The sequence below is a fragment of the Lutra lutra genome, chromosome 9 (genome assembly GCF_902655055.1).
Source record: "Lutra lutra chromosome 9, mLutLut1.2, whole genome shotgun sequence".
Classification (NCBI taxonomy): Eukaryota; Metazoa; Chordata; class Mammalia; order Carnivora; family Mustelidae; genus Lutra; species Lutra lutra.
Window position 1 is genome coordinate 139,825,494 of NC_062286.1, and position 25,124 is coordinate 139,850,617.

At 58.9% G+C, this 25,124-nt stretch overlaps 1 protein-coding gene across 2 annotated transcripts; it reads left to right on the forward strand.

Moving 5' to 3' along the window:
- The first annotated feature begins 836 nt into the window (after positions 1-836).
- On the forward strand, positions 837-23,128 carry NPEPL1 (aminopeptidase like 1). Of its 2 annotated transcripts, none has more exons than XM_047746003.1 (12): positions 837-1,065; positions 1,511-1,696; positions 2,118-2,288; positions 6,454-6,543; positions 7,005-7,086; positions 8,765-8,907; positions 14,349-14,426; positions 19,881-19,981; positions 20,786-20,909; positions 21,182-21,358; positions 21,799-21,909; positions 22,430-23,128. In XM_047746003.1, the coding sequence occupies exons 1-12, from the start codon at positions 916-918 to the stop codon at positions 22,586-22,588; spliced, it is 1,572 nt and encodes a 523-aa protein (XP_047601959.1). In that variant the 5' UTR covers positions 837-915; the 3' UTR covers positions 22,589-23,128. The 2 variants fall into 2 exon arrangements, with proteins under 2 accessions (XP_047601959.1, XP_047601960.1); XM_047746004.1 differs by lacking the exon at positions 837-1,065 and adding an exon at positions 1,840-1,975 and having other exon boundaries at positions 1,557-1,696.
- Positions 23,129-25,124: the final 1,996 nt, after the last annotated feature.

Genomic DNA, 25,124 nt, shown 5'->3' on the forward strand with positions numbered 1-25,124 from the left:
TCCACCGGACAAGGGGATGCCTGAGTTTCTAATTGGCCATCCCAGAAGCAGTAACCTGGGTGGGAACCCGCATCCTGACGCCCGGACTCAGGTCCAGGCCTACAGTAGTGAGGACCCGATCGGCGGCAGGAAACCCATTAAATGAGGAAGAAGGGACTGTGGACAGTGCCCAGTGTGCCGGGCAGCCCATCCAAACCTGACAGGCGGCTGGGGGTGTGGTGAGGGCACAGCCTGCAGTGTGGGGGTCACCGAGGACCACCGGGCAGCTGGGCCCACTCGGGCTCATGCAGACAGTGGTCTGGTGAGGGCCACAGGGGTGGAATTCCGGTTGGGCCTGGGTCCGCTCAGCACCTGCTGGAGGTCAGAGCCACCAGTGTATGCGGGGGCTGGGGACTAGGGCCCCTTCCTGCAAAGGCTGTCTGGAGAGCGGTTTCCTCACTCTGAAGGCAGGGCCCGCCAGGGGACCTGTGGGGCTTGGGGCCTGCCCGGGCCTGGCCGGGGCTTGCCAGGCTTTGGGGCCTGCCCAGGGCTTGGGGCCTGCCGGGTTTGGGGCCTGCCCCGGGGATCGGGGCCTGCCCAGGGCCTGGAGCCTGCCGGCTCTGGGGCCTACCCCGGGCCTGGGCCCAGTCTGCCGCTCGGGGGCCTGCGGGTCAGGGCCTGCCCGGGGGAGGTGGGGGGGCGGGGGAGGCCGGAGCTCGGCCCGGGGTCAGGGCGGCCCGCTCCGCCCCGCCGGCCCGGCGCCCCCTCGCGCCCCGGGCGGGCCCTGCACGTCTCGCGAGCGGCCCGGAGCGGCGGGGGAGGCGGGGCCGGGCGGCCGGGCAGGGCCGGGGCGGCGCCGAGGCCGGGCCGGAGCGGAGCCCGAGCGGAGCGGGGCGGCGGCAGGGCGGTGGGGGGTGGGGGGGCAGCCGGCGGAAGATGGCGAACGTGGGGCTGCAGTTCCAGGCCAGCGCCGGGGACGCGGACCCGCAGAACCGGCCGCTGCTGGTGCTCGGGCAGCTGCACCACCTGCACCGCGTGCCCTGGAGCTACGTCCGCGGGAAGCTGCAGCCCCGGGTCACCGAGGAGGTGAGCGGGCCGCGCGGCCGCCCCGAGGCCCCGCCCGGACCCCGTGGGGGCGCGAGGCCAGCCCGGGGCGGTGCGGGGGGGGCCCGGGAGCCGCCCCCGGGCGCTGCCTTCGAGGGCCCGCGCGGCCCCAGCGGGGGGGCGCTGGCCGCCCGCTCCCGGAAGCCCTCCCGGCGCCCCGGGGTCGCAGCGTTTGAAGCCCGGCGGCCCCCAGCCTGGCCTTTGAAATCCGCCCGGCTTAATCGCACAAGGGTGGACCGGTGCCCGCAGACACACTCGCTGAGCTGTAGCGAGAGGCCACACATCTTAATTACCGCCCGTGGGTGCCCCGGGGACGCTGCAGCCGTGGCCTGTCGGCCTGGCGAGCGAGCGCATGCAGGGCCCGGCTGCCGGCATGCGGGCTGTTGAAGTCTCGTGTCTGTCTCTCGTCTCTCCCCTTCCCATCCAGCTCTGGCAGGCTGCTCTAAGCACGCTCAACCCCAACCCCACGGACAGCTGTCCCCTGTACCTGAACTGTGCCACCGTGGCCGCCCTGCCCTCCAGGGTCAGCAGGCACAACAGCCCCTCCGCTGCCCACTTCGTCACCCGACTGGTGCGCACCTGTCTGCCACCTGGAACCCAGCGGTGCATTCTGGTGAGTGCCCAGGGCCACCCTTGCATCGTGGGGAGCGTGTGTCCCCATCACTCAGCCCCGGTGCAGGCACAGCACCCCGGCTCATGGGACCTCCGAGGTGGACATGCTACCACAACCCATGACATCATAAGCCCTGCTTACAGATAGGGAAACAAGTCGAGAGACCAGGCCATTTGCCCCAGATCAGTCTTGGTGGTAGATCTGAGACCCAGACCCAGATATCCTGAGCCCATGCCCCTCCACGTCCTGCTTTCCCGTCTTGGAGGCCGTCTGCACCGGGTAGCGGACGTTTTCTTTCTCCCACCATGAGACGGTGGCTCCGGGAAGGTCCCCGTGTGGCGGCTCTGTTGGGACCCTAGCTCTTCCCTGGGTGTGGCTCCCTCGGGGATGCCCCTGCTCAGGGCTCTGCCCCTCTGTGCAGATGGTCTGCGAGCGGTCCGATGCCTTCGCCTCTGCCTGCGCCCTGGCCCGGGCCTTCCCGCTCTTCACCCACCGCTCCGGGGCTGCGCGGCGCACAGAGAAGAAGACGGTGACGGTGGAGTTTTTCCTGGTGGGACAAGACAACGGGCCTGTGGAGGTGTCCACTTTGCAAGTGGGTGTCCAGATGTTCGCCCCATGTCCCCGGCCCGCATGCGCTGGGGCCGCTGGAAGAGGAGGCGGGGAGCGGTCTCTGTGCCTTCCTGGGGAGGACAGTGGGAGTGGGATATCCGGGGAGGCTTTCCTAGACCCAGGTAGCTGGCCCCTCCCTCGGGGTGGGACTCCTTGTCAGGATTTAGGTGGTCTTTACTGGGCACCTACCCAGTGCTGGGCCCTCTCCTGTTTTAGCCTGAGAATCCTCTCCGCACGTGTGTCCGTTCCCCTTTGTGGTGCACTTTTACGTGTTGTTTTGTTGGATCTTCAGAATAATCCTTTTGAGGCCAGCAAGGCTGGGAGGGACTCTAGTTTAGGAGTCCTGGTCTGGGCTGACCGGTGGGTTCCTTCCCCGTGGCAAGTGTCCCAGACCCCGTGGCCATGGCCTCACCCTCTCCACCCCCACCCAGACCCGGGCTGTCCTTCCTACCCCACCCCCCACGGCTGTCCCACGCCAGCACCCCTCACCGGCCACCTCCTCCACCTGGATTCTTTGCTCTAGAAGGAAAGAACATGCTTCCATCCCTACCATCTTGCAACAGCTCCTTTCCTTTCCTGGCATTGATCTCCAGACTTTGAAAAAACACGGTCTAATTGCTTTGCCTTTCTTAACTCCTCTTTCTCCCTCAGCCCACCAAAACCGAGTTTCCACCCCGCATCCTGACATTGTTTTTTAGGGCCTTGTCTTCTGGATTTGACTACTTGTCATCCCTCCTGGAAGAGTCTGCCCCCACCAGAGTCATGCCTCCTTCCCTTGGCCCTCCAGCCTGCTGCCTTCTCCATCCCCTTCCCTAGTACTCCCACATTCAACCTTGTTTTGTCTTCTCTGGGTTCTCGGAGCGCCTGTGGGCTCCATCCCACCGACGGCCACGGATGACCATTCTCCCCTCTAGCTGCAAAGCTTTCCTTCTGAGTTCCAGACCTGAGCCCACCCTGGACCGCCTCCCCACAATGTCCTCCAAGCCCTTCTCTTCCCTCCCCGCTGACCATGATGGACTTTCCGTCCTCCTCAGCTTCCCTCCCCAGGTTCTTCTGCTCCAGGCCTGCGTGGTCTCACTCTGCCATCTGCCCACGTCCCTTCCCCAGAGGCAGCTGGCCGGCTGGCTGACATGGCCTCACCCGCAGTCAGTCCCTCTGCCCACTCAGTGCCATCCCACCTGACGTGACACATCTCTGCTTGGCTTCTGTGCCCTGCCCTGGGGTGGGAGCCTTGGGAGGGCAGGGACCTGGTCTCTGGTCCTAGCGTGGGCCCAGTATGTGATGAGGGCCAGTGGGTTGGTGAGTCTCCTTGACCCCCACATCCAGTGTGTCCTACTCTGCCACTGCCATTGCCTTGCGGAGCTCCCCCCTGCATCCCGTGGCTCTCCTGGGCCACTGGGGCAGCCTCCTCACGGGTCTTGCCTCCAGATGCCTTCCCTCCACCTCCCTTCCCACTGCTGCTCACAGCTCGCATAGACAGCCCTAGGAGGTGGGACCTGTTGTTCTCCCCATCATAGGGCTAAGCAGACCGAGGCAGCTTGGGGCCGTTAGGTGACTCACTGGGGCCACACCAGCAAGGGACAGAGCCAGGTCTTCACCGCTGCCACCATCTGCCAGCCCTCTTGCCCGCCTGTCCTGGCGCGTGAGCACGGGAGCCTCAGGCACCCTGTGTGGCCTTTTCCATACTACAGAGACCTCATCAGCCCCTCACAAGTCCTCTGCCCCCTTTGGACTCTCATACCCTCCTCCACTGTGGGGGTTAATGGAGTGAGGTATTGTGATTCTCTGCTGGACAGGAGTACCTTGGACGCCTTTGAATTCCCAAGGTGTAGTGTGGAACCTGGCACACAGTAGGTGCTCATGGAGATGTGGATGGAATGAATGAACGAACGAATGATCCATCCTGGGGACAACAAGGCACAAGCTCTTCCCCAAGGTCACGGGGCTCTTCCCCAAGGCCACGGGGCTCTTCCCCCAGGTCATGGGGCTCTTTCCCAAGGCCTCGGGGCTCTTCCCCAAGGTTTCGGGGCTCTTTCCCAAGGCCACGGGGCTCTTCCCCCAGGTCATGGGGCTCTTTCCCAAGGCCTCGGGGCTCTTCCCCAAGGTCTCAGGGCTCTTCCCCCAGGTCACGGGGCTCTTTCCCAAGGCCATGGGGCTCTTCTCCAAGGTCATGGGGCTCTTCCGCAAGGTTTCGGGGCTCTTTCCCAAGGTCACGGGGCTCTTCCCCCAGATTGCGGGGCTCTGCAGTGGTGGAGGGGCACTGGGTGCCTCCCCCGGGCTTCCCCACAGGGGCCGTGTGCCCTTTTGCCCAGCCAGGCCGTGCCGGGGCCTCTGAGCCCATGCAGGGCTGTGAGGCGAGCGCCCAGCCCCCTTAGAGACAAGTCTTAGGGCCCTGACGCGCTTCCCAGACAGCGGCCATGGGCTGGGTCAGAGATGAGGGATGGATGGGCTCCGCAACGCCCACACACAGAGACCCTCAACTTCCCAGAGGAAAGCCTGCTGTCAGGCGGCAGGGACCACATGGTCACATTTCATATCTGAGCTGTCAAGTCCTGCGTCTCTGCCTTTGAGGCTCAGGGCTTTAATTACCTCGGGAGGGCAGAAGCTCTTCGAGCTCATCAGCAGGGCCTGGGAGGCAGCCAGGCTGGTGCGGTGGACCCAGGGCCGGCCCTCGCTGACCCCAGAGAGCCAGGACAGCAATGATGAGCTCACTGCTGTCCGCACCCCCCCACCCCCGTGCGGCTTTGCTCTTTCAGTCTTCTTCCCTGCGCGCTGGGAGGGGTGGCTGGCCACCATGTGTCAGACGCTTGGTGGGGGGTGGGCACTGGGGCGGGGCAGGGGACAACGAGAGCAGTAGCTAGGCAGACATGAAGGAGAAGGCAAAGACCTTCCAGGATCAGCGCCGAAGCGAATGTGGGACACAAGTTCTTTCCAGAAAGTAGGGGTAGGGCCATGGAGGGCAGCCAGTGTGGGGCCTCGGGTGGCCCCTGTGTTGGAGCACAGACACCCGTCTGGAAGGCCTCCCTGGTGCCAGGCAGAGTGCGGGTGCGGGGCCGGGTCTCTGCTCCCTTCTGGGCTCAGGGCCACTGCACGAGGCAGGGTGTGTGCGCTCTTCCCCCAGCACCCCGTGCCCAGAGCCGTGTGGCATCGGGTGGCTGGGAACACAAAGGCGGGGAGTCTGTGATGCGCTCCCATGGGGCTCACGTGAGGAAAATGCCACCCCCCTGGCCGGAGGGCCACAAGGGGGCCAGCAGGCCTGGGGACGCAGGACGAAGAGCACATTCCCTCCTTTGGGAGGGTCCAGAGAAGCTTCTGGAGGGCACAGCCTTTAAGAAGGACCACAGAGGAGGACTGGGATCCTGACTAGAGGAGGAGGGAGGATGTATGGGTTGGCTGTGGCAGCCACAGGCAAACCCCGCAGGCGGACCGGCTTCAGCAGCAGCCTCTCTCACGGTTCGGTTCTGGGGCTGTCTGAGATCAGGGCCGGGTGTGATGAAGACTCCCTCCCGGGTTTGCCGTTTGCGGGTGGTGGCCTTCTGGCTGTGCCCTCCCTCCCCCTTCCTCTGAGGACGCTAATCCCATCGTGGGCCCTACCCTCCTGACCTTACAGAACCTGAGCGCCTCTTGAAGCCTCCTGTGACCATCACATGGGAGGGGGCTTCATAGGAGTTTCAGGGCAAGGCAGACATTCCACTCATAGCAAAGGACAGCACTTCCCCCGAGAGAGGATATGGGATTGTCAGGTGCCCGAAGTAGGAATGCCCAGCGCGCACTCAGGCCAGGCACCAGGGCCACCTGCCCCCAGGGTGAGGGGAGTAAGTGGCAGAAGAGGCCTGGAAAGGAAGGCGGGCCCCACGGACGCCGGCTGGGGGCGCCAGGCTGAAGGGTTCTAGTGCAACCTGGAGGCCAGGTGCGGAGCCATGTGAAACTTTATGTGGCTGGAAGGGGGGTCACAGACACGAGGGAGACAACAGCAGGTCACGTGAGTCTTATTTCCGCCTGACCTCGACGCCCCGTCAGCAGCCCTGAAACCCTCCCAGTGACATGTACTGCTGGTGCCTTTGATCCCCACGGGAGCGGACCGGGAGGGACAGCCCTTCCTACCTGGTCCTAGGTACCCAGTGACAGCCTCTGGTTTCTTTCCCCAGTGCTTAGCAAATGCCACGGAAGGGGTGCGGCTGGCTGCCCGTATCGTGGACACTCCCTGCAATGAGATGAACACAGACACCTTCCTCGAGGTTCGTGACCCCGGGGAGTCACGCCAGGGCGGGACCAGGGTGGGCGAATCATTGGTAGACACCAAGGAAGTCAGGGGATACCCTAGGCTGGAGGCGACAGTGCCTACAGTCTTGGCACCTTGCCTGGGGACACCTGGGGCTGCTGCGGACGGCATCCTGCTGTCCACCCAGCTGCGAGGGGCCCCAGGCCTCAGCAGATGGAGGGAGGACAGCGCCTTCTCCTCAAGGCCTCTCTGTGGGACCGCAGCCATAGTCTGCAGGAAGCTGTAGTTGTTCGGAGGGTGAACCTTCTGTCCTGGATTTAATCATGCTCCAGGCCCGGCGAGCAGAGGCTCTGGCTTCCGGGCCCGCTCCTCTCCGCCACGCAGGCGTCGGCTCCTCCTGGCCCCGAGCCTCGCCCTCGCCTTGACTTAAGCCATCTTCATGTGTCTTTGTGTTGTTTTTTCCATGAACGTGTCCAGGAGATTAAGAAAGTTGGGAAAGATCTGGGCATCACCCCGACGGTCATCCGAGATGAGCAGCTGAAGGCGAGAGGATTTGGAGGTGGGCAGGGCTGGGCCTTGCGGGCCGTGGCCTCAGGACGGGTCCCGGGCGCTGGGGGGTGGCAGGGTGGCTGTGGGCCATGCCTGGGTGGCCTCCAGCTTCCCATGGAAGGAGCCAGCTTTTGTCCGACCCCAAGGCCAGACCTCGGGAAGCAGACCATCTCTGGGGGAGAAAGGAGCGCTGATTCAGATTCCAGAAGCCGCGGCATCCAAGTCCTTCCCCGGCCCACTCTCTGTCCATGAGGACTGCTGTCCTGGCTGCCTGGGCCAGCTCAGCAGGACCCTTCTGCTCCTTGTGCACACAAGCCCACGTTCACATCAGGGCCTCGTCGTCGTGGCTCTCTGTCTCTGGAGCCCTTCCCCGAGATGCTCTCACAGCGGGGCCATCGTACCCTGAACGTCTTGGGTCAAATCCACCTCTTCAGAGGGCCTTTCCTGATCACCAGACCCATCTTCCCTGCTCCCCCCCCCCCCCCCAGGCACTGGAGGCATGGTGACAAGTAGGATAAGGCACTTTCAGTCTGGCTGGGGAAGAGTCACCTCATTCCTTATCTATGGCTACCAAACAAATTACCCCAGAAGGAAGCAGCTGAAGGAAACACACAGTCCGGTGGGTGGGGAATCAGGCATGGCTAGGCTGGGTCCTGGGCCCAGGGTCTCTCCCAGGCGGAGACCAGCACCTTGACCAGGTCTGCTGTCATCTGAAGGCTCAACTGGGGCCGGTGATGTGGCCCCAGCCAGTCTTTCTTGAGGTGCTGTCACCAGGCCTGGGGGCCTTGTTGGCTGTTCCTGATCCCCTCAAAGCAAGGTTTCTGGGTGAGGGAAAGTGAGCAAGAAGGAGGCAAGGTCTTTTTTGCAACCTAGTCTCGGCAGTGGTGTCTCATCACTTACGCCATATCCAGAAACAAGGCGCAAGGTTCCATCCACACTGAGAGAGAAGGGACCCCGGGGGCAGGGATCGGTGGGGGCGATCCTAGAGGGGCCTGCCACACAACACACAAACCAACAAGTGGAGGGAGAGGTTACGAACATCAGGGAATCTTCACCAAGGAGATGGCTTTTACAGCGGGTTTTGCAGGATACATGGGAGTTTGTCAGGTGGCCATTATCCGCTCTCGTCCTGACGTTAATGATCATTCAGTTCACTTCCTGGGGGGCCCTGAGGCCTGGTCTCTGCCCATAAGAGGCTTTCTTGAGAAGACGGGGCATGGACACCCCGCAGTGAGGCAGTGGTGGGAGCGGGCTCAGAGGGGGTGGTGCGGTGCCGAGCGCACAGAGGGCTCAGGGAGGGGGGAGCAAGCGTGGGCTGGAGTGGCCTTGAAGCATTATCCAAAAATCATTTCATTCTGCAGTCCTGTTCATTTCTTTCTGGGAATGATACAGTTGGTTTTTTTTTTTTTTTTTCCCCTCAGCGGGTTTTCTTGCCTAACGATACTTCACACAGAATTCGTTTGCAGTCCCAGAGCATTGGAACTAATTTGCATTCCCCGATCCCACGCTGGCCAGGGGGCAGGAGAGGGGGCAGGGAGCTCGGGCTGGGGCTGTACACGCTCCAGGAGAAGTAGTCACACGCAGCAGATATTTCTGGGGGGGGAGCTGTTGTTTTTGGGGGGGCCGCTGGGAGTTGTCCACTCAGTTCAACCTGAGCCCAGCTGACCCTCTCCCTGTGCTTTCTGCAGGAATCTATGGTGTTGGCAAAGCTGCTGTCCATCCCCCTGCGCTGGCCGTCCTCAGCCACACCCCAGAGGGAGCCACGCAGACCATTGCCTGGGTGGGCAAAGGGATCGTCTATGACACTGGGGGTCTCAGCATCAAAGGGAAGGTGAGGTGCGGGGGCCAGGGCTTGGGCAGGGCCCCTGGGTGGGGAAGGTTCTCGGTGGCCTCGTCAGCTCTCAGAGGCGCCAGCAGAAGACAGCGAGCAAGGTTTCTGAGGCCTTGGCGTGCGTCTGGGGAAGAGGTTCAGGAAGAGTCGGTGGGGCCGATTCCTCGCCGGCAGGGGCCATAGTATCATGTCCACGCTACGAACAGGGATCTGGAAACTAAAAGTCTGGACAGGATCCAGAGAAAAGCAGAAGAAATGATTAAAAGGCTGGAAAACGAGCCCAAGGAGGCACAGTTTGAGGAATCTTGATTCTGTCTGAAGAGAAGTGTGTGGGGTGGCGTCCCCACAACCATCAGGGTTTCCGCAGACAGAATGCTTCGTGCGAGTCTGCACGAGCCCACTCGGAGAACGGGCCCCCCGGTGAAGGCCATGGGGCTTTGGCCCCGCCAGTAAGCCGCCCACTGGTGTTCCCGTGAGGCCTGGTGGCAGAAGTCTCTCCTACCGGGGTCCTTTAAGCAGGGTCATCTTAGGAGGCTGGGCCATGAAGGGCTCAGCTCTGCCTCTGAGCTGCCTGCCCTCCTCCACACCCAGCACGTTCGGGCCTGCTGCGTGCTGGGAGCCAGGATGGCCCGGGAAGAGGAGGAGGGACAGTCTTCATCTGCTCATGTCACACACTTGGGTTGAGCAACACTGGGCACCGGGCCTGGGCTGGGTTCTGCAGCGCCAAGACCGAGAAGGGCTGGGAAGGAGCGGGCCCGTGAAATCTGGGCCCCAGGAAACCAGGAAGAGGAGAGCCAACCTTCCCAGAGAGAAAGCGCTGGAAGACAGAGGACAGGCTAAGCTCACGCAGAGTAGATGTGGAGAGCTGGCAGTTGGTGCGGTGCACAAATGTGTCCTGTTGGCCCAAGGGCTGGTCTATAATTTGAATTAGTTACCAACATGTAAAAAACAGGAAGAATTCTCACAGAAGATGGGCTATCTGACCTTTTGTAAACTGAGGCAATCCGGTGGTGTGGGCCATCCACCTCCGCCTGGAGGCCTCCCGCTGGAGCTGAGAGGCACTTTCTGACCTGGACCCTGGTATCGGTCGCTATTTCGGGGAGATCGTCCACTACCATTTGCACCGCTAGCCTGTCTGGTCCATTTGGTACCTAGAGTGGATGGTCTGTTTGTCTGTTTTTTTTTTTTAACCTCCCTCCTCCCATAAACAGCAGGATTTTTAGGCCTGATCAGGAAATGATTCAATAGTAAAGGTTAAAAAAAACAAACACCAATAGTGAATTCACCTTTATTGAATTCCGTACATATTATCATGCCAGGAAAAAAAGGGAAATAAATATTACAGGGGCACCTGACCAGCCCCGTCGGTGGAGCCCGCGACTCTTGATCTCAGGGTTGTGAGTTCGAGCCCCACGTTGGGTGCAGAGATGACTTAAAGATAAAATCCTTAAATAAGTAAGTAAATAAATATTTAAATATTATAGTACACATAAAACAGTAATAGATCAACACTTTTAAATCACATTCATGTGATTTTTTTTGGATAGAAAGAACTTCTGCCTCCCTCTTGGTCTGTTGTGGTCAAGGCCATAGGTTTCAGCTTCTGTCTGAAAGCCGTGGCTTCCTCAGGTTTGTCAGTGATGTCATCAGAATTGGTCTTTTGCACATCTCTACACTTACTGCACGGACAGAGCTTGGTCAGTCCATCTGCACTCATGCTTGATCCAAAAACACTATTAGTTTGAGTTAGGAAGTTGCCATCGCATGAAGCAATCTGTACAGGGTACCCAGGAAAAGTCCTTCATGTAAGGATCACTCGGCAGAGACTGCCCCAAACCCCATTGCCCAAGAAGCTCCAGAAATCATGATGTTGTCCATGTGTTCCGTTTCTAGTGGCCTTCACGTGTCTGTGGAGTAAAAATGTGTTAAACATGAGTCCAGGGGCTCCCATAGCCTGAGGGAGGCCGGGAGTCCCCAGCTCCCTGCACCCGTGGGTTTGCTCAGAGTCACTGTTGGAGGCAGGACAGTGTGGCGTCACGGCCGTGTAGACTGGGAGTGTAGACGCCGGCCTGCCCAGCTGTCGGCTGGGAGGCACACCGCGTAGCCCCCGCCTGTCCGGCCAGCCCTGTACCTGGCAGAGGATAAGTGGTGAGGATAGTTGGGTTTGAACCTTTTGTCTATATGATCAGAACTCACTTAGATTTTTCGGGAGAACCATTTCACCCCTGATGACAGCAGGCCGACCGACTTTTAGCAGGTGAATTACTGTTTTCAGACCCCACAGCCAGTACGCCCCTCTGGCTGCGCCTGGTACTGGCCAGCCCTCTCTCACCCACGATGCCGGCTCTTGTCCCTGAGGCTGCAGAGCTCTGGCGGGTAGGATTCCCAGCTTCTTCCTTCTGCGAGCAGATGCTGGCTTGCTGGAGGGCCAGAGTGAGAAGCAGGGGCTCCTGAGAATGAGTCCTTTTGCTGGGGACACCTGACCCAATCTTGCAGGAGGAGTCACCATTCAGTCTCCAAAGACTTCAAAGGCAAATCAAGATCAGTGTGAATGCAGGTCTCAAATGTGTTAAGTGTCAGGACCCCCCTTCCTTTCTTAACAAGCATTGACCCCAAGGGGATTTTTTTAAAATCAGAGTGATATTTAATAGACGTTGATATTTACCCTACTAGAAATGAAGACTGGGAAAGATACTTAATAATCTATTTTAAAATAACAATGCAAATCCTTTGCATGTTCATGTAAATAATATAACTTTATGAAAACAACTGTATATTCCAAAATGAAAACACACGTGCCAAAAGAGTGGTGTGGTTTTACATCTTGCTGATCTCTCTCCTGTCGACCTCGATAGAAGACAACCGAGATCCCGTGTCTGCCTCTGCACGGCCCCTCTTGTGATATGTTCTCTAAGTTGAAACACAAAAAGAAAATCTGCCCTCACTCACTTCGTAGCTGGAAAAGGCAGAACTAGTTTAGTGCCCTTTAGAAGTAACTACGGACATTCTTCTTTGCTATTACACCAAAACTCGACAAGCGGGAATCTCTGAAAGGTGAGGGATGGTGTGGGATCAGAAACCATGTCAGTGACCCTTTGCACCCTGTTACTTAGTAACTATGGTCCTCCTTGAACCATGACAGCGTGATTGCGTAATACCATGCATGGGTCACCCGAAAGACCTCGTTCATGGAGTTACTCAGGGCCTCTAAATTGTGGTCCAACACAGGATAGTTTTAAAGTCACAGTTGGGGGGGTTGTGCCTGAGTGGCTCGGTGGGTTAAAGCCTCTACCTTCAGCTCAGGTCATGATCCCAGGGTCCTATGTTGGACCACAATTTGGAGGCCCTGCTTGTAGGGAGCCTGCTTCTTCCTCTCTCTCTGCCTGCCTCTCTGCCTACTTGCGGTCTCTGTCAAATAAGTAAATAAAATCTTAAAAAAAAAAAAAAAGTCACAGTTGGAACCACTATCCGTTTACTTTTAAAAATCACTGAGTTTTCTGTCACAGAGGCAGAAAATACAAGTTTTTCAAAATGGTGATTCTCTTGCTTGAAATCTCGAATTTTCCCACCGACACCAACTATTGTCTGCTATCCTCCTAGAAATGAAAGGTTTGCTTTGCTCTTTTTTTTACTTTTTAAAGATTTTATTGACTTATTCAAGTGAGAGAGAACGCATGAGAGAAAGCACGAGCAGGGTGGGGGGAGAAGGAGAAGCAGGGTCCCCGCTGAGCAGGGAGCCCGACGTGGGACTTGATCCCAGGACCCCAGGATCGTGACCTGAGCTGATGGCAGACACTTCACTGACTGAGCCACCCAGGCGCCCCTTAGCTTAGCTGTTTAAGAAAATGTCCGCGGGACACCTGAGTCCGAATAACCCGTCCCGTGTCAGCTGTGCTTTGAATTGAAACCGTGTTCTGGAGCCCAGAGCCCAGCTGAGCGGAGCCCCGGCAACTGTCCCCAGCTTCCACTCGGACTGCCCGGCCGGGGGACGGTGGGGGCGCTCTGTGCGCTCCTTCTGGTCCGTCGCAGGGAATCTTGCAAACCACTGCGCTCCGCTCCGAGGTTGAGCTTTGGAAAAACCCGCCCTTGCAGTCCTTCAGCGAGGAGGCTCGAGCGGAGTGGGCTGTGCTCGCTTTCCCTGGAGGCCGGCGGCGAGTCCAGGGTCCGTCCCTGCCGCGGCTGTGACCGCCGTCGCTCTGTTGCATCGCAGGAGGGTCAACCCTGTGACACAGTCAGGGGACCTCCTCGTGTGACTCCGGAAATCATCTCTTTCGTAAAAATAAGAGCAACATGGCAAAGCTCGCGCCGTCATTGAGTTGCGCTCGCCGCTCGACGTTTGTTCCGGCCCCGGGGCAGCGAGACACAGTTGCCGTGACCGACGAAGCTATTCTGCACGGGCCGTTCGTGACTGGTTTGATTTCCAGATCTGAGGCCCCGTTTTCTCCATTTAAACAATCCTGCACTTTCTCGCCGATTAGGTCAAAGAGACAGCTCATTTTCGATAGTGCTAGCTGGGTCGTTTTCACTCAGCTTAATTACGAAAGCAGCTCGGTTTATGTCTAAAAATACTTTCCACTAAAACTCGAACCTTGTGTCATCCGATAAGGGTTCGAAAAAATCACTCTGTCCATTTCAAACCCAAATCCTACATCTGATGACCTGTTGTTAATTTAGAGTATGAACTTGTCAATTAGAGCTGGGAATCTATAAAATGTAAAAATGCATAACCACTCTCAACCCGTTTGTAGAAAATCGCAGCTCCCTCTGCGGCGGGAGGGGACCCTGGGCGCTCACAGCCCTCATTAGACACCAGCAGAGCGTGCGGTGGGGTGGGATCAGGACGTGACTGTGACATTGGGGAAGCGTTCACACGAACCTGAGCGGGCTGTTTGAGATGGTGATGTCAAACAGCAGAGAGAGCTGCGGCCAAAAGTGTCACCGAGGCCAGGCGGTGACCACGGCAGGGTGGTCTGCTGTAGAAAGGTGGCCTTGGTGGTGGCGGGAAGGAGGGAGGGGCGCACCCGGAGGAGTCTCTGTGGCTCCTCTCAGGGTGAGGGTCCGAGTGTCCTTGTTGGCTGAGGGCCGAGGAATGGGAACCAGGAAAATGGGAAGGCAGACACCACGGAGAGGAGGAGTCAGGCCATAGCCCATGTGGCAGCTCTGGGCAGCTCCCCAGGTCTCCTTCCCCTCCCACCTCTGGTTCACCAGGTAGCCCCCCACAGCCTTGCTCCGGCAGAAAGAGCCCAGCACCTTTGGCCCTTCTGTCCCACTGCTTCTGGAGACCAGCCACTCAACCAGTGGGAGTTTCTTGGGTTCTGTGGGTCACACAGGTCTGGGGGAGCCACTAGGGGCCCCTGGGTGCCAGGTAGGGGCGGGGCACTGTGGCCAGCGGGGCCAGCACCTGCTCATGCTCACTTTGTGTCCCCTCCGCGCCCCCCCAGACCACCATGCCTGGGATGAAGAGGGACTGCGGAGGTGCCGCGGCCATCCTGGGGGCCTTCGGAGCTGCCATCAAGCAGGTGAGTGCGGCCCTGCCTTCTGCAGCCCTCGGGATGGAGGGCTCCCTGCTGTGAGCGGTCCCTCCTTCTCCCCCAGGTCCCAACCCCCGGTGTCCTGAGTCCCCGCAGCGCCACGTCTCTCCCCCTCCTCTCACTGCCCGTTGTGTACCCCTGGGCTCCCAGAGCTTCCTGCCTTCTGCCAGGGCTGCTTGTCCTGTCACCTCTGCCTGGGGGCATCACCTCTCCTGGGGCTGTCACCCCTCCTGAGAGTATCACCTCTCCTGGGGGCTGTCACCTCTCCTGGGAGTGTCACCCTCCTGAGGGTGTCCTCTCCTGGGATTGTCACTTCCCAAGACTGTTACCTTCCTGAGGAGTGTCACCTCTCCCTGGGGTGTCACCTCCCATGAGGCTGTCCCCTCTGCCTGGATACATGGCCTCTACTTGCATGTGTCTGGCCATGCAGGTCACTCAGGGTCTGGCTGTATCAGGCCCCCCCATGAGTGCTTGTTCTGTGAAGAAACCTGACTAAAACCATATGGCAGAGCACAACCACCATGCTGGGCCCTGGACCCCGCTTATGAGCACAGGCCTTCCTGGGTACCCTTCCCAGTAGCCTTCCTCTGCGTCACCATGACCTCTGAGCAAGGGCTAACTATGGGCCACGTGGTGGGACTGCTGTATGTGCCAGTGGGACCCGGGGCCACTGTCTCCATGCTCTGCACACCAGCCGTCCAGGGTCCGTCACAGCCCAGGGGCAGGGGCTATCCTTTAATGTATTGCGGTGCAGGGGTCCCTGAGAATCACTACATTTGTATCTTTGGAGTAAATACTCAGTGTGCACTTGCTGGGTCATAGGGTAGCTCTATTTTCAACTTTCTGAGGAACCTCCATGCTGTTTTCCAGAGTGGCTGCACCAGCTTGCATTCCCACCAACAGTGTAGGAAGGTTCCCCTTTCTCCGCATCCTCGCCAGCATCTGTCCTTTCCTGACTTGTTAATTTTAGCCATTCTGACTGGTGTGAGGTGGTATCTCACTGTGGTTTTGATTTGTATTTCCCTGATGCCAAGTGATGTGGAGCATTTTTTCATGTGTCTGTTCTCCATTTGAACATCTTCTTGGGAGAAAGTCCTCTGCCTATTTCTTGATTGGATTATCTGTTCTTTGGGTGTTGAGTTTTATAAGTCCATTATAGATTTTGGATACTAGCCCTTTATCAGATAAGACATTTACAAGTATCTTCTCCCATTCTGTCCATTGTCTTTGCTTTTATCTACTATTTCCTTTGATTGTGCAAAAGTTTTTTATCTTGATGAAGTCCCAATAGTTCATTTTTTCAAAAGATTTTTTTTATTATTTGACAGGGAGATCACAAGCAGGCAGAGAGGCAGGCGGGGGGAGGGGGAAGCAGGCTCCCCACTGAGCAGAGAGCCCAATGTGGGGCTTAATCCCAGGACCCTGAGATCATGACCCAAGCCAAAGGCATCAACCACCGAGCCACCCGGGCGTTCCCCAGCAGTTCATTTTTGCCTTTGTTTCTCTTGCCTTTAGAGACATGTCTAGCAAGAAGTTGCTGTGGCCAACGTCAAAGAGGTTGCTGCCTGTGTTTTCCTCTAGGATTTTGATGGATTCCTGTCTCACATTGAGGTCTTTCACCCATTTTGAGTCTATTTTTATGGATGGTATAAGAAAATGGTCCAGTTTCATTCTTCTGCATGTGACTGTCCAATTTTCCCAACATCATTTGTTGAAGAGGCTGTCTTTTTCCCATTGGATAATCTTTCCTTCTTTGTCGAAGATTAGTTGGCCATAGAGTTGAGGGTCCATTTCTGGGATCTCTGTTCTGTTCCATTGATCCGTGTGTCCGTTTTTGTGCCAGTACCATGCTGTCTCGATGATGACAGCTTTGTGATAGAGCTTGAAGTCCGGAATTGTGATGCCACCAGCTTTGGTTTTCTTTTTGAACATCCCTTTGGCTATTTGGGGCCTTTTCTGGTTCCCTACAAATTTTAGGACTATTTGTTCCATCCCTGTAAAAAAGTTGATGGTATTTTGATAGGGATTATATTGAATGTGTAGATTGCTCTGGATAGCATAGACATTTTAACAGTATTTGTTCTTCTAATCCATGAGCATGGAACATTTTTCCATTTCTTTGTGTCTTCCTTAGTCTCTCTCACGAGTGGTCTATAGTTCTCTGGGTACAGGTTGCTTTCTACTTTGGTCAGGCTTATTCCGAGGTATCTTATGGCTTTGGGGGCAATTGCAAATGGGATCAACTCCTGAATTTCTCTTTCTTGTGTCACATTGTTAGTGTATAAAAATCCAAATGACTTCTGTGCATTGATTTATATCCTGCCACTTGCTGAATTCCTGTATGAGTTCTAGCAATTTGGGGTGGAGTCTTTTGGGTTTCCACATGGAATATCACATCATCTGCAAAGAGTGAGGGTTTGACTTCTTCTTTACCAATCCAGATGCCTTTTATTTCTTTTCGTTGTCTGATCATTGAGGCCAGGACTCCTAGTACTATGTTGAACAACAGTGGTGAGAGTGGACATCCCTGCCATGTTCTTGACCTTAGGGGGAAAGCTCTCAGATTTCCCCATTGAGAATATTTGCTATGGGCTTTTCATCTATGGCTTTTATGATATTGAGGTCCGTTCCTTCTATCTCTACACCATGAAGAGTTTTAATCAAGAAAGGATGCTGTACTTTGCCAAATGCTTTTTCTGCCTCTGTTGAGAGGTTCATATGGTTCTTGTCCTTCCTTTCTTTCTTTCTTTCTTTATTTTTACTAATGTGTTGTATCACAGTGATCTGGATGTTGAACCAACCTTGCAGCCCAGGAATAAATCCCCCTTGATCGTGGTGAATAATCCTTTCAATGTACTGTGGGATCTTATTGGTCAGTATTTTGGTGAGAATTTTTGCATCCGTGTTCATCAGGGATATTGGTCTGTAATTCTCCTTTTTGGTGGGGTCTTTGTCTGGTTTGGGAATCAAGGTCATGCTGGCCTCATAGAAAGAGCTTGGAAGTTTTCCTTCTATTCTACTGTTTGAAACAGAATAGTTATTAATTAACAGAATTAACAGAATAGATATTAATTCTTGTTTAAATGTTTGGTAGATTTCCCCTGGGAAGCCTTCTGGCCCTGGGCTTTTGTTTGTTGGGAGATTTTTCGATGACTGCTTCAGTCGCCTTGCTGGACATGAGTCTGTTCACATTTTCTATTTCTTCCCATTTCAGTTTCAGTAGTTTATACATTTCCAGGAATGCATCCCTTTCTTCCAGATTGCCTAATTTGTTGGCACATAGCTGCTCGTAATATGTTGTTATAACTTTATGTCTTCGGTGTGTGTTGTGCTCTCTCTTCTTTCATTCGTGGTTTTGTTTATTTGGGTCCTTTCTCCAGAGGCTCCACTCTTAATTCCTAAGAATCCGCACAGCTGTAAGTAGGAATCAAGCGTTGACTAAGTAAGTAAGTGGGGGAGGGGAGCGCTGTTTCTCCAGAGAACCTCCTGCACCACTGCCGAGGAGGGACGGAGACAGCAAGTCGTTGGGGGGCAGACAGCACCGTAAGAGTGAGCAACGGCTGCTGGAACCCAGTGTGGGGATGCCGTGGGAGCGGGATGGCTGGCATGGCCGGGAGTGACTTAGAGGGACTCTGCCCGTCAGGGTCCCTGTGTCCCCGCGGCGTGACCAGGATAGGGCCCCACACACGATCCACTTCTGAGACAAGGTCCCAGGAAGAAAGTGGCGGGTCTCTGGGCATCCTGCCGAGTGTGGGTGGGGAGCGCAGGCCCCAGGAGGCAGTGAAGCGTGAGGTCACCAAAGGCGGAGGGTGGACCCCAGGAGTCGCAAATTGAGGAGACTGAGGTGATGGCCTCATGTGCCTGGACTGGACCCGATCCCCAAGTCGGTGATGACTCCACAGTGCAGACCAGCACACAGGGCACATCAGGCATTTGCCCTGGAGGGGGTGAGGGTCCCAGTCAGGGGTATCCAAGGATCATTTGTATCATTTTTGCAAAATTTTCTGTGAGTTTGAAATTATTTCAACATGAGATGCTTTAACGTTTTTTGAAAGGAGAGGCTGTGCGATGCAGTGTTGGGCTTGCTAGGAGCAGGTGGCACCTGGTTCTGGGGCAGCCATGACCCTCCAAGCCTTCCATACCTAAAACCACAGCTGCCTGCAGCTTTTCAGTCCCCCTGGGGATCCAAGGCCTGTATGTCTCGCCCTTGCACCCCAATACCGGCAACATGAGCTCGGAAACCCCCTGCCCAAGGCCCATAGCACCCTCTAAGCTGGCCTTCCCAAGGGGGACCCCACACCAGAACAGCAGCACCCCACACCTTCTGAGCCCAAAACTGGGGGGAAGGCACCCGACAGGGTCAGGTTGGGGACCATGGTCTCTCCTCACCATCCTGCTGTCCCACCTTTACGTAGTGCTTTCTCGTGCTCTGCAAACTCTTCTCGCCTCCAGGCCCAGACCCGACTTGGCTCTTTGGGAAGGTTTCGAGGCTCCCCTCCTTCCCTGGTGAGGCCCACCTGCCTCCCTAGCTTCAGAACCCCAGGGGTCACCCACCTGAAACGTGGTTTCAAGACCACATGTTGTCACAATTCATTTAATCCCAGCCACTCCTGGGGGTACCTTTGAGCTGACGGGCTGCCCGGTGTTGCGGCCCCCGAGAAGCGAGGGGGGTGCTTTCCTGGGCACTGGGTGTTGGGCTCAAGCTCAAAGCCATCCCCGCCCGGTGCCGTGGCTCCAGCCCTTGCCGCAGGCCTGTGTTTACCTTCGCCGAGGGCTCTGAACCTGTGGTGGAAGGATCACCGTTGCTGGAGGGGCCTGGCATGCCCCATGCCCAGAGGAGACGCGTCCTGGTTATGGGCTCGGGTCCGGGAGCAGAGGACAGGCAGGGACAGGGTGCGGCACCTCTACTCCCCTTACCACTGCCACCTGGGCGAGGCCTGCTTGGGGTTTTCTGGGGCAGGTTCAGGACCCGTGTGGGGCGGAAACTGCCTCAGCCTGTTTTGTGCACGTCTCTCAATGTAGAGAAGTCATGTCTGGGCATCAGAAAACTAACTTCCCACCTCAGTTTCTGTGAGGCAACTCTCCCCACCCCCCGTGCACCGGTACGTGTGTGGCTTGCTTTTGTGCAGCGGTGCCGAGCTTGTGCAGTGAGAGACACTGATCACCGACCATGTTTTGTGGACGGGAGCCTCGGGCTCAGGTAGCAGCCTGGCCCTTGTGCTGGGTGATTGGTTGAGCCAGGATTAAAGCCGGAAGCCCAGCCACACTTGTGGGCTCGTTTCTGCTTTGGGTGGGCTCTGATGGAGGAGATAGAACTCCCCAGCTGGGGGGCTGCTGGGACTGCTCCCCAGGGCTCTGTCTGTCCGTCTGTCCCTGAGGGTAAAAGACTCTGGCCTGTCCTCCCTCCTCCATGCTCGGCCACATGTACCTTGTTCCCTCCAGGGTTTCAAAGACAACCTCCACGCTGTGTTCTGCTTGGCTGAGAACTCTGTGGGTCCCAACGCTACGAGGCCAGACGACATCCACCTGCTGTACTCAGGAAAGTACGTCTGGCTCCCCTCGCTCCCTGGCCACTCCAGGGCTGGAGCTATCGGGGCCCATCTCCTTCCCAGGGCGGGCCGGTCAGCTGGGGTGCATCCCCTGGGGAGGGCACCATCCCAGGACCCTGGGGAGGGGCAGCCGCATCACTGGACAAGGCGCTGGGCTCCCTCACGGTGCCCAGTGTAGGATCGCGCCTGCTTTTGTGGGATGAGCTCATCCCAACCTTAAGGGTGAAGGTTCTTTGTGCGTCTGAAGCCCTGCCCCTCCCCTACTCCCTGCGTGGGGACCTTCCTGCACTTCCCCCTCAAGGTCAGCCCTTGTACTGTTTGTTCTCAGCTGTCTGAGGACATACCTAGAAGTCAGCGCATCGAAGCTGGAGGAGCAGGTGGCCCAGGTTCACAACAGGAGGGCCCGCTGGGCTCCCTGTGCCAGGGGGCCTGCCCCCAGGGTGACCCCGAGAGGTGCTTCCGTTTTTGCGTTTACCCAGTGCCTGGCATTGTGGGCCAAGGGCTAGCCCAGCGCAGTGTATGCTGCCCATACAACCCTGTTCTCCTATCTTACAGACAAAGAAACCAAGGCCAGGGGCTGGGCAGCTTTCCTTGGCTCCCACTGGAGGGCAATGGGGTGGGATCTGACCCCGGCCCTGGTGCTGCGTTGTCCTAGGGGATGGGCGTGGCCCTGTCTCTAGGAGACTGGGAAGCCCGAGGGAAGAGGGCTCTAAATAGAGTCTCCCCAGTTCCATAGGGACTTGCTCACAGTGCCCCAGGGAGTGCCATCCCTGAGCTGGGGTCTCTGCTGTGCCCCAGGACTGTGGAGATCAACAACACTGACGCGGAGGGCAGGCTGGTGCTGGCGGACGGCGTGTCCTATGCCTCCAAGGACCTGGGTGCGGACATCATCCTGGACATGGCCACACTGACTGGAGCTCAGGTGGGCCACTTTGACTCCAGGGGGGTGGTGGGGGGCCTGGTGCAGTCCCCTAATCGTTGGGGCCTGGCCGAGGAGGCCGGGGATCTCGTCCCGGGCCCCCAGCGCAGCGCATGTGGCAGAGCCGGTGGGCCAGGCCCCAGCGTGCAGACAGTGTAGGGACCGTCCTCCCTGGGACGCTCACACTCTTGCTTCCTTCCTTCTTTGCTGCTCGCGGCCTCTCCTGGCTTCTCCATCCTCGGCCTGTGCTCCGTCCGGCCCGGCCCCCCTCCCAGGGCATCGCCACTGGCAAATACCACGCCGCAGTGCTCACCAACAGCGCCGAGTGGGAAGCGGCCTGCGTGAAGGCCGGGAGGAGGTGCGGGGACCTGGTGCACCCCCTGGTCTACTGCCCCGAGCTGCACTTCAGCGAGTTCACCTCGGCCGTGGCCGACATGAAGAACTCCGTGGCGGTAGGTGTGCAGGGCGCCCGAGGGACCCAAGACGTGGCAGCCGTGGGGCCCCAGATCCACACGCAGTGGGAAAGCATCCAGAGCGGAGACGTGGCTCTCTCTGGTCTCCCCGCCGGCGCGTCCATCGTGTTGGGCACTGGGGGTCCCCGCTCCAGGCTGTGCTCCTTCGCCGCTCCAGCATCGCGCCAGTGTGAAGGCAGACCCCTGAACCCACGTGCAAGGTCCTTGGGGTCCTTCTGGGCAATCTTCCAACACTGAGGACCCCCCATCCCCAGGCCCCTTCTTGCAGCCACTAGGGGAGGCGGTGTCTGGAGGGTGGGTGGTCGAGGGGGCACAGGGGCGCCCACTTAGGTCCAAGCGGGAGCAGCCCCAGATGCCCCTCCCCGACGCCTCCACTGCCGGGAGCAGAAAGGTCACCTTGTGTCCTGCTGTCCCCCCAGGACCGGGACAACAGCCCCAGCTCCTGCGCCGGCCTTTTCATCGCTTCACACATCGGCTTTGACTGGCCTGGGGTCTGGGTCCACCTGGACATTGCCGCCCCGGTGCACGCCGTGAGTCCGGGCTCCCCCGTGGTGCCCTCCTTTCCCCGCCTGCCCCGACCCCCCCCGCGCGCCCCTCTCACTGGCCAGGCTGCTCCCACCCTCGTGCATCCGCGGCCCGTTCTGGCTGCAGGTGGAACTCGTCGGAAGCATTACGTGTTGGGGTCACACTGCCTATGGCCCGACCTCCACAGGTGAACCACGAGGGGTGCCTGCACCCCCAACCTCTGGTCTCTGGGGCTCCGGAAACAGAGGGGCTGCTGGGTGTGGTCCTTTTCCGGCCAGCCTGTCCTTGCCTGGAGGCCCGGGGCCCTCAGCTCCCCCTTTCCCACCCAAGAAGACCCGGGGCTTGGGACCGGAGTGCACGGAGCCATTGTGGCACCCTCCCTCTGCTGAGTCCCGTGACAGGAGAGTGGGAGGGGGACTGTAGGACAAGTGGGGGGGACCGGCAGCCCCTGCCCGCAGAGAGGGGCTTGTTGGGGGGGTCCAGCTCTGCCCGGCAGAGGGTCTCCAGCCTGCTCTTTGCCCACAGGGGGAGCGTGCCACGGGCTTCGGTGTGGCGCTCCTGCTGGCGCTGTTCGGCCGGGCCTCCGAGGACCCCCTGCTGAACCTGGTGTCCCCACTCGGCTGCGAGGTGGATGCCCAGGAGGGGGATGTGGAGAGGGACTCCAAGAGGCGCAGGCTCGTGTGAGGCCGGCCCCTCCCCGGCCCCCTGGCACCAGGCTCTTTACCTCACTTTGCACTGATGAATTTTAAGCAGTTGGCAGAGGACACCTGAGATAGGCTTTGGTTTGTTTTTCTTTTTAGTTGTCACGGTGATAGAAGCAGCTCCTACTTCTGTCCTAGAAGACAGCTTAGGGTCTGAGGGTTGCGGGGGGTGGGTTGGGGCGAAGCCCTGGGGATTGCTGCCCTTCCAGTGACCTCCCAGCTTCCCTGCTGGCTTCCGAAGACTCTCCTCCCCCCACATCCCCGGGGCCCCTGCACCCTTGAGGCTCCAGCACAGTGGGTGCCCATGGCCTTGTCCTCGGCCCCCAGCCCCACAGACGGCCCCCACCTGCTAGAGAGCACAGGCCCCTGCTCCAGCCGGGGCTACCACCACCCCCAGGCAACCCTGCGCCTTTGGAAGGTGGCCGTGACTTGTTTCAGGAACCCAGTCTCGCGGCACAAGGGGAGGCTCTGGGCCCTCGGGATACCCTGGCAGTTGAAGTCAATATGGCTGTATCACAGGACACCTTTGCCTCTGTCTCCTCTGTCTCCCACCCTGCGGCCTGCCCGTGGCTCCGAGGCCCTGGGCATTCCCACCTCCTCAAAACCCAGCATCCAGCCCTGAGAGGCGGTTGGCGACCTCACTTTTGCCACCGCGGAGAGCACTGGGGCCTGGGAAGGGATGGGAGCGGGGCCGGAGTCCTCGGGTCCGTGGCTGCCCGGCCCGGCTGGCTTGGTCTCCTGAGGCTTCACGACGCAGGGGCTTTGTGGGGGCCTCCCACGCTCCTGCTGTCTGCAGGGAAGGCCACCCTCCCCGCTGCGCACATCACCAGGCAAATGCCCTACTGAGTCGGGTGTGTCTCCTCTGCACAAGACGTCCCCTGGGCACAGCCTCAGTTCTGAAGGACACAGATGCAGGAGACCCGCCCTCCCTGGGTCCAGCTGCGGCTGGTGAGGCAGGGTGCCTGGGGGCCAGCCTCCCCTCAGCCTGGGTGAGAGAGCAGGAGGGGCCTTTGTCCCCTCTCAGGCTCCATCCTAGTGAGCCTTCGGGGACTCGGGCACCCGCCGGCAGGGAGGAAGCTGCCCATACGTCCTCTGCTGGGGACAGAGGACACGGGTTACGGGGCTGTGCCCTGGCCCGCTAACCGCCTCACCCCTCCACAAGCGTCCCTAGGCTCCGAAGTCCCTTCCCTCACTCTGGAAATCAAGGTGACTTTTGGGCCGGATCCCAAGCAAATATTTATGAACTGCCTGCTGCGCTCAGTGCTAGCTGGGCCCGGAAAAGGCAAGGAGCAGCTCTGAGGCCCCAGCCCTGTCTGGGAAAACCACGACACGCTAAGTGACAAGAAGAGCGGTCACAGGTGCTAGGCGGGCAGCAGGCTCTGTGAGCGGAGGGGACGCGCCCTGGGGGGCCGGAGGGGCCAGGAGCCTTCACGCTTCATTAGCCTGCTTAATGGCCTTGCAGTGGGCAGCTCTCTCCAGCTTCCCCAAGGTGCCCCGGGGGAGGCAGAGGTCACGGAGGTGGTCTAGCTCCCTCTCCAGGCAGCTGGCACTGTCCGCTCCCCCCACCAGGGGGCTGCAGGGTGCAGGGTCAAGGAGCGGGACGAACTGAGTCTCCCTTGTGCAGGCACAAAGGCAGCCTCAGGGCCAGGGACCCAGCTGGGGACCAGCTGCAGGCTCGGGGTCTAGCCTGCACGCCTGGCGTCAGGGGGACTGTGGGGGGTGAGCCAAAGGCCTGGCTTTCCCAAGGGCCAAAGGGCTTTAGGATGGTGAGGCTGCTTCCCGGGGCTGCACTGGAGCCCCAGCAACAGGGTCAGGGAGCGGCCAGCAGTGGGGGCAGGTGGGGCACTGGCAGGTCCACTCGGTCGTGGTTTCCGCAAGAGGCCCGGTGGATTGCAGCTGCTCAGCTTGTGGCCCCGAAGGTGTGGGTGCAGAGCCCCGGCAGAGTCCCCAGCACCCCCGCCCACACGGAGGGCCTGCCGGTGGCGGGGAGACCTGTAGGCGTTAGCACCCCCATCCCAGGAGCAGCCCCACTCCGCTGGGGGGCACAGAGAAGCAAACACCCGCCTCACAGCCCTCGAAACCGCCTGCGGGTGGGTCTGGGGGTCCCCAGCGCCTGCCCGGGGCAGGGCCATGCACCTGCCTGCAGCCGCACCCGTGTCGCCCTGTAGGCAGGAATGAAGGACGAAACCCTGGAAATGTCCCTTTTGGGAAAAGGGTAGTGGTGGTGGCTGAGAGCCAGCCAGCTTCCCCCGGGCCTTGACAAGCAGGTGGGAGGACAGCGAGACCCTGCGGCTGTCTGTGTCAGAGACAGTAGAGCCCAACGGCGCGCTCCCAGGGCCTCGGGCACACAAGCCTTGAACTCCCCCTTGCAGGATGGCTCTGGGGGAGCAGGGCGAGCGGGGGCCGGAAAGTTCTGCAGAGCCCAGGGCTCAGGGCCTGTCCTTAGGGCAGGGAGAGCCTGACAGGACCCAGCCAGGAAGTCCTGGCGAGAGGAGGGCTTCTCTCCATCCACTCACGCC

What these genes read in the sequence shown, in the direction of transcription:
- NPEPL1 (XM_047746003.1), top strand. Translation starts at nt 916, where the DNA reads ATGGCGAACGTGGGGCTGCAGTTCCAGGCCAGCGCCGGGGACGCGGAC. An exon ending in GAACCCAGCGGTGCATTCTG is followed by an intron (nt 1,697 to 2,117) that starts GTGAGTGCCCAG and finishes CCCTCTGTGCAG; the next exon opens with ATGGTCTGCGAGCGGTCCGA. An exon ending in CACCTGCTGTACTCAGGAAA is followed by an intron (nt 19,982 to 20,785) that starts GTACGTCTGGCT and finishes GCTGTGCCCCAG; the next exon opens with GACTGTGGAGATCAACAACA.